Source organism: Protobothrops mucrosquamatus, unplaced genomic scaffold, assembly GCF_001527695.2.
Source record: "Protobothrops mucrosquamatus isolate PMUCROS unplaced genomic scaffold, P.Mucros_1.0 scaffold_294, whole genome shotgun sequence".
Classification (NCBI taxonomy): domain Eukaryota; kingdom Metazoa; phylum Chordata; class Lepidosauria; order Squamata; family Viperidae; genus Protobothrops; species Protobothrops mucrosquamatus.
The window spans coordinates 1,372,808-1,380,983 of record NW_015386370.1 but is presented as its reverse complement, the minus strand read 5'-3'; the positions used below and the strand labels follow the sequence as shown (position 1 = coordinate 1,380,983).

Genomic DNA, 8,176 nt, shown 5'->3' with positions numbered 1-8,176 from the left:
AAAAAAAAAAAAAAGCACTCATTCTCTTCCCCTGTCTCTTGTAGCTAACAAAGTGAGAAAGAGCCTGTGGCGTAATGGACTAATGCTTCTGCTTAACATGCAGACAGCCCAGGTTCGAATCTCGGAAGAGTATGTCTGACTGATGATAACCAAATAAGGTTAGAAATAGCTATCTCAGTACTCCCTTAATTCATATATATATATATATATATATATAGATAGATAGATAGATAGATAGATAGATAGATAGATAGATAGATACATGTTCAGTTGAACACACAGTTATGCTTATCCTAGGGCATGTATATACACATCACTTTCTGTATCCTACTGTGTCTCAAATCTTTTTTTTCCCATGAGGTTGGCATCAGTTGCAATAAGACCAATGCCTAGTTTCACATCTTCACACATCCAGCCAAAACATGCTTTGCTCCCACTGATCTGACATCCTTGGATTTCATTATTTCAACTCTGCACATTCAGATACAAATGTACATTAGTATTGTTGGGGCAGCAGATTAAGGACTGATACTTAGATCTGGTATCTTTTTCCAACAATATATTGCTGGCCTACTCCTGTTCATTATCCTCCTCAGATTTGTTAAACACCTATGTCAAATTACACTCCCTAAATATAGGAGGACATTCTCCTTGACTCAGTTTGACGCCCTTCCAACTGACGTCTTAGAAGGAAGATACAGAGATTTGGGCTAAGGTTTTACCTTTGTAGTAAAGAACAAAGGCCATGGAAACTGTTAAATACATGTTGTTATATTGCATATTTTATACTGTCATGATCTTTTGTTTTTACATGTAATCCATTTTTTACTAATGAGTTTTATTTTGCACTCATCTTTGACTACAATAAAGAACTAGAGTTGATGTCATGTTCTACTCTAAAAAATAGCTAACTTGTTCAGGGAATAACCTGATCTAATCTATTCCGTACGTAGACACATTTTAGAATGGGAAGAATAGAGTTATGCAATTCTCTTGTCATATAGCAGAAATGTATTGTATATTTCCTTTCACTGTACTGTTCAGTTCTCATTCCATTTTACCAAAATCTAGTACTATATCAAATTGTAAACTCTGGTTATAAGTAAACAATTACTTAACTTAAAACAAGGATGTCAAACTCAATTTCATTGAGAACCACATCAGCATTATGTTTGCCCTCAAAGGGCCAGATGGGCATGGCTGGGTTGCTGCAACTAGTTAGGTGTGGTCGGGTAGGCGTGGCTGGCTCAACGCCACTCGGTCGGCATGGCCAGGTAGGTGCAGCCAGCCCAGCTCCGCTGACTTGGGATAGTTGGGTTGGCACGGAACAAGTTGTACCAGCTAACTCGATGTGGGGACAACTCGGTGCCCAACAAGCTCCTTGACTCCCCAAACTGCTGGCAGCCAAGCCTGTGCGCATGCATGCACACACACACACACACACACTGCATTTCAGGTTTGGGGACTTTTATCCACAGAGGAAGGAGAGATCCTTTTCCCCAAGTGCAGGCATGATTGGCAGCTTGCCAGCTCAGATATGGATAAAAGTCTCCAAACTTGGAATGGTATGTACATGCGCACAGCACACCAAAGGAGACATTCTTCTCCCAATCCCAGACATCTGAGCATTGGCGTTTCCCTGTCTGGTGCCCCCCTCCCAGCAAAGCAGGAGGCGGAGGGCAACATTGCTACATGTGGAAGCGTGGAGTCAAACTTCTGTCTTGACAGATTTCTGGAGAACAAGAAGAGGTCCTGCATGAGGGAGGCTGGCCCTTCTCGAATGGGAATCTTTTTGAGAAGTATGCTGGCATGTTGGGGCAGCCTTCCTTCATGTAGTTCCTTGACGCCCCTCCTCTCCAGAGATCTTTGTAATTCAACCGAGAACTTTGGCGTGCTGCGGAGTTTGGGGAGGCGAGGACCTTGTGGGGCACCAATTTGTCCCCACGTCAAGTTAGCCGGTACAACTGGTTCCATACCGACCCAGCCATCCCAAGTCAGTGGGTCTGGGCTGGCTGCACCTACCTGGCCACGCCTATCCAGCCGTGTCCACCTGGCCGCTGTGAGTCATCATAGACTCATGCCTACCTGCCCCTGTGGTTACCGCTTCCGCACAGCTCCACGCATTGGGGAGGCTGCCTCTGCCCATCCTCTGCTAACTCTACTTCCACTGACAAGACACCCGAAGAAGCAAGGAGGTAACTATTCAATTACCTCCTACTACTACCATGTTTCCCTGAAAGTAAGACCTACCCCAAAAATAAGCCCTAAAAATCAAGCTAGGGCGGGGATGGAGCTTACCTTTGCAGCCAGGCCTCCCATGGATCGACACTTGCCTCGCCGGCCCAATTCTTTTGCGGCTGAAAGAGCAGTTTCATTCTGCAGCTGAGAATGGAGCTTGGGCCTGCATTTCACAATCAGAGACCTTTCCGGAAGGCCTGTGCAGCCGAGAACCAAGCTATAGATTCAATCCATATCTCGTTTCTTGGCTACACAGGCCTTCCGGAAAAGCCTCTGACAGCAAAATGCAGGCCCAAGCTCCATTCTCAGCTGCAGAATGAAGCTGCTCCTTCAGCCGCAGAAGAAGTAGGCCAGTTGGGCAGGGCTGTCATTGCTGCCACCATGAGGTGAATGGAAAAGACCCCCCCCCCAAAAAAAAAGACCTGGTACCTCTTTTGGAGACAAAAAAAAAAAAAGACCGGGTCTTATTATTAGGGCAACATGGTAGTTTGCTTGTGGGCCAGATCTAAACGCATCATGGGCCAGATCTAGTCCGCGGGCCTTGAGTTTGATATGTTTGTCTTAAAAGATCAAGGTAGCTATATCCCTCTTTAAAAGAATGTTCCTTATATGAACCATTTTATGATTATGATTATTATATTTTTATCTTGCCTTTTTAAATATATAACTCAAATTGACAAACAAAGCTAATGCTCCTGCCTCCTATTTTTGCCACAACATCCCTATGAGGTCGGTTGGGCTGAGAGAGAGTGCCTGTCCCAAAGTCACCCCAGCTGGCTGTTGTACGTAAGGGAGGCCTAGAACTCGCAATCTCTTTGTTTCTAGGCCAAGTACTACTAGTAGTAGTACTACCATTATTCCAAATCGAGACTCTTTATAATACTAAGATGTATGTATGAAATAATGTATTCTTCACACCCCTATCCCACTGTAATACCAGAGCAATCTACATCCCACCTTTACTGTGAGCTCACCGTACCCCATCCCAATTTGTATCTATGTTGGGCCTAGACAAAACCTGGAGAAAACTGAAGCAGAGAATCTTTGATTTTGATATACAAAGAAACAGAACTAGTATTTCATATCTCTACTGCAATGAACATTTACCACTTCTAAATATTTTTATTGTCTACTTGTCTCACTACATAAGAGGACTTTCACACAGTCACATTTGGATTGTCTTTTAACAGCGATACTGTTGGAAAGGTTTAATGGCATTTTTTACCAAGGGCATTTTGTTTCTTTATTAAACGTGTGTGCATGCACGCGCACACATACGTATGTATGTATGTATAGCTGCCCATCTCACACAAAGTGACTATGAGTAGCATACAGCAATTGATAAATCTGTTCAGATTCTGAACTTGAGATAAAAGCACACATTCTGAAATGCTCTATTTCCAATCCTTGGAGGGTAGAGTTAATCTCTCATCATAACCTATCAGATCAATTTAATGTGGCAATAGTGGGATATCTTTTAAATTATCAGGATTGAGAAGTTTCCAGAATGGTTGCCAAATTTTAATCATATAGCAATGACAAGTAGAGGTTACTGGACCTAAGTATGCTTACTCTCAGGTCGAGTAAGTTTTTATTGGGTATTTATATTCTTTTCTCAGTTGTCTTTTTTTTTGTCTAGGATTGTATGCTTTTTTTAGTAGTTTTTTTAACATTCTGATTTGGATGAATTGTTTAGTCAAAGCTCATTATGAAATTAATTTTCTAAAACTCTGGGCAAAAGGAAAAAATAACGTTTAGGAGAGAGATACATGAAACTGAAAATGATTCTAATCAAACTGTAGTTCTGCAATATCTATTACCAGTACTACTGCTGTATTAGCAGATGGAGCAGGGATTTCTTTACTTGTCTAAATGACTCCTTCCTACTCTTCAACCTTTACTGTTGTAAGGAAAAAGTTTGTAAAACTTGCATGTTCTTTTTCTGGGGACTTTAAAAATAGGAATAGCACAAAAAATAATAATTTAGGGAAATGAGTGCAGTGGACTCTAAAATAATCAGGATTTATGACTATTATGAATATAGATTCCATTCTGAACCATTTTGAAAGCAAATAATTAATTAATTAATTAATAGATCCTCTATTAATGTTTCTTTGCCACCTGGTGTCTAATTATTTACTCCAATATGTAAACAAGTAAATATTGAGTGAATATATTTATGAAATAATTATGAATGCAAAATACTGTTAAGCTTGGAGAGAAAAGTTGCTAATTAAAAGGGTGATTAAATTAAAATACTCTGCATGTCCTCTTTGTTCAAACTCTACACAGATTTTGATCATTCCTGCTGTAATTAATGATGCAAAGTGTCATATGGTATCTGGCAGTTGAAAGTACCTTTTAACATGGAAGCCTGCTTTGCAATTCCACCTCTAATCATTGTATTTGTGTGTCTGGGAGAGGGAGGGAGGGGAAACAGCATTACAGTATTTCTTCAAGAATTTCTTGTGGATAAATTATTTCTTATTAAATGTATCTCGTGATATTCAGTATACTGTGTTCTGGTTTGTAATAGTGTTTGTTGTTTTCCTTCTCTTCATAAGAATGTAAAGCTTTTAGTTGAATGATATCCAATCAGAACACCTTATAATTCTTAAATGCTGGTGACCTTGGATTTCCTGATAGTTGTATGACTTTAAAAATCCATATACTTCTATTGATTAAACTAGCTTCATTCCATTCTTTGGCAATATCATGTAAGGTGATGATTTTAGTGCACTGGAAATGATGAGGAATAAGTTCTGTTTGACTTTCCTTGTTTGGGAAATCTTTAAGGTGTGTCTAGTCAAGTTCAAATTCTTCCTCTTAAGTTTTCAATCCAACTGGAAAAGTTTCAAGTAAAATCATACTATATTTGTAACAGTTATTTCTATGCTTTTGTTGCATTATAGAAGGAAAGGTACATTTATATCACTTCCATACGAATCTTTTGAGGCTCAATCAAAAAGAAATGAATAATATTCCAAGATCATAAATGATCAGATATTTTTTCCCATGTGTCAGATTCCCCCCCCCCTTCTGAATGCTTCCCTGTCAAGTACTTAAGTAGAAGACTACCTAGTTCAGTTGCACTGCTTGAGCTCTTGCTTTTGATGGGGCTTTTGTCATAGACCCAGCTAGAATGTGATCTCTGTTGCCTACCTTTCAGGTGCCCCTGCCCCACACCCTTCCCCTCCCTAGGAGGGAGACTCTACAACAGAGCTCCAGCCTAACTCCAGTTTCTCCCGCTACCGTCGACCTCACCCTCAAGGTATGTACCATGCCCCTCTAAGGGTAATTTTCTTGCATGCCGGGGAAAGATTTAACCAATCTTTTGGTGTAGATTAGGGAAAGGCACACTTTTTCTTTTGCTAAATAACTAAAAAAAGAGTATTCATTGCATTATTTTAATCCCTTTAGAAACTGCTATCTGCCATATATAATTGGATATAGATCAGGATATATAGTGAGATTTATCTGTGATTTCCCTTTTCACAGAGAACATATAGAAAAGAAGGTGCTTACAGCTAGTATTGCAGAGCTTTTTCTTCGAAATTATTTTTTCCTGATTTGTATTAACATTGTTAAACATAGCAATCTGATGAATATTGGTTTGCTAATCTAGGACACATCAAATTGAGAAATGGACTGATTAATATTTGCTGACTTCTTAACAGTTACTGTTTTGATAGTTAATAGTATTCTTTAGGTGATGATATGAGAGGTAGGAAAAAATTGAAATTGACAAGATATATTTTGGGTTGCATACCATTTCAACTTGCTATGAAGTAAGTAATAAGAATTATTTGGAGATTGACATCAATTCTGTTCAGAACAATAAGAATGCTAGAGCTCTCTCTCTCTCTTCCTCTTCTTCCTCTCCTCCTTTCCAATTAGAATCCAGTAAGGATTCTAATTCAGGGGTCCCCAACCCCTGGTCTGTGGACTGGCACCAGTCTGTGCCAGCAACCAGTCTACAGAAACAAGTGAAGCCCTATCCATGGGATGCAGACAGCATGTGAAACCGGTCTGCAGAAAAACCTCACTCCACGAAACCAGTTGTTGGTGCCCAAAAGGTTGGGGGCTGCTGTTCTAATTAATATGGCTTCAAATTTTAATTTCAGAGGAGCAAAATTGTATTAATAGGAACAGGTACAATGAGTTAAATATAGTATTAAAGAGGAGTCAGAAAAAAATCTTAGCAATCTTGATTAATATAGTTTTATATCAAAGAACCACTTTTTACAAATATTGTTTTCATCTTAAGCATATCTGGAGAATTCTAGTATTAAAACCAGAATTTCTGATTATTTATTAAAACACAGGAGCTTTTTAATATTAATAATTTGATAGATAAATTGATTGCTTTTAATGTGAAAAGTCTTAGTTTTAGCTCTTATATAAGTAATCTCTGACTCCTTCTATCTTACCTTTTTATCTATTCATCTGTCCATTCATCAATGCATACATAAGTCCAGATATATCTGTGCTTTTGCATAACTCATGTCGGTGAAATTTCTCTAAATTTAATAAAAAATATTCCTTCTGGAATTTTATTATTTCTTGGCCATATAATTTTCTGTTGGCATACACATGAATATAACTTACTTTATATATATGCATAGAGAAGTCAACCACAACCAGAATTAAAAAGTGAAACTTTGAGGCTCAATACTTCCTAAAAAAATTGTAAAACTTATGTGTCAGACACTGTACTGAGCATAAGATGTTTTTAGAATATACCGTATATATACAGTTTCACAAAAATATCTCTCTGCTTAATCCTCTCTACATTAAAAAAAATTAAGCATCTCTTTCTTACCTTTTCAAATATGATCTGTTCAAAGTGTTGTGACAAAAAATAGTGTGCCTTTTTTCTACTAAGCATATAGTGATTTAATGCAACAATTTTCAAATTGTATTCTGTGGAATGATTATCATCCACGACAAAAAAAAATTCAGTCAAATACAACCAATTTCCTTCCTGTAGGACAGGGGTGTCAAACCCACAATGTCACGTGACTTGTCGCAACGTATCGCAACTTTTTTTCCATTGCAATGGGGTGGGCGTGGTTTCAGCATGGCGCAGAGTTACAACGGCACTGAAAAAGTGACTTGTGACCATTTTTCACACTTAAACACTGGTGGCAGCTTTCCCACGGTCATGTGATCATCTTTTGCAAATCTCAAAGTTAATGGAGAAGCCAGATTCACTTAACAATTGTAGAACTAACTTAACAAATGCAGTGGTTCAGTTAACAACTGTGACAAGAAAGTCATAAAATGGGGTAAAATCACTTAGCAACTGCCTTGTTTAGCAACAGAAATTTTGCGCTCAATTGGGGCTGTAAGTTGAGGGCTACCTATATTCCAGAAAAAGTAATTTAATGAAGTATTCATGAAGTCAGTAAATGTCTACATAAAATAAACTATTTTGAAAAACTACAATTTTGCTTATATGTTATCTTACACAGTGCAGTTGGGAACAGTATCATCAGTATATTCTTGATACGAGGGCAATTCGGAAATAAACCTCCATTTGGTTATCAATGACAGACACTCGCAGATACAGAACTCTTATTATACACATTAGAAAACTACAACATTACATTACTTTTTGACATAATTGCCATTCAATCTGAGGCACTTGTCATAACATCTTACAAGGTTTGAAATTTCTTGGTAGTAGTCGCTCAGCTCCAAATCTGGGCTATTGAGGGGGTGATCAAAAACATCCCAACGGGGACTTCCGGTGGCAGGCGCCTTCGCTGGACGCAGCTGTTTGCTGCTCCCGCCTGTTTCTGCGTAAAAGCCGTTTTGACAGCCTGCATCAGCTGTCAAACGGCTTGATACCTTTCCCCTGGGCATAGGGGGAAAGGTGAGCTGCCCGAGGTAGGAGTTGAGTTCCCGAGTCGTCCCTTGTGGACGATGTAGGTGA

General features: G+C 38.9%; 1 protein-coding gene and 1 long non-coding RNA gene across 2 annotated transcripts in view; one reads left to right on the top strand and one right to left on the bottom strand.

The window, feature by feature from the left end:
- PRRC2C (proline rich coiled-coil 2C) overlaps positions 1-8,176 on the top strand; it is a 104,361-nt gene that overhangs the window by 60,999 nt on the left and 35,186 nt on the right. The window contains exon 24 of the mRNA XM_015832023.1: positions 5,408-5,509. Within this exon, the coding sequence (XP_015687509.1) occupies positions 5,408-5,509 (102 nt within the window). The remainder of the gene's footprint in view (positions 1-5,407; positions 5,510-8,176) is intronic.
- LOC107302864 overlaps positions 1-8,176 on the bottom strand; it is a 55,763-nt gene that overhangs the window by 23,258 nt on the left and 24,329 nt on the right. Inside the window, exon 2 of the long non-coding RNA XR_001549401.1 lies at positions 5,010-5,013. This is a non-coding gene — a long non-coding RNA (uncharacterized LOC107302864). The remainder of the gene's footprint in view (positions 1-5,009; positions 5,014-8,176) is intronic.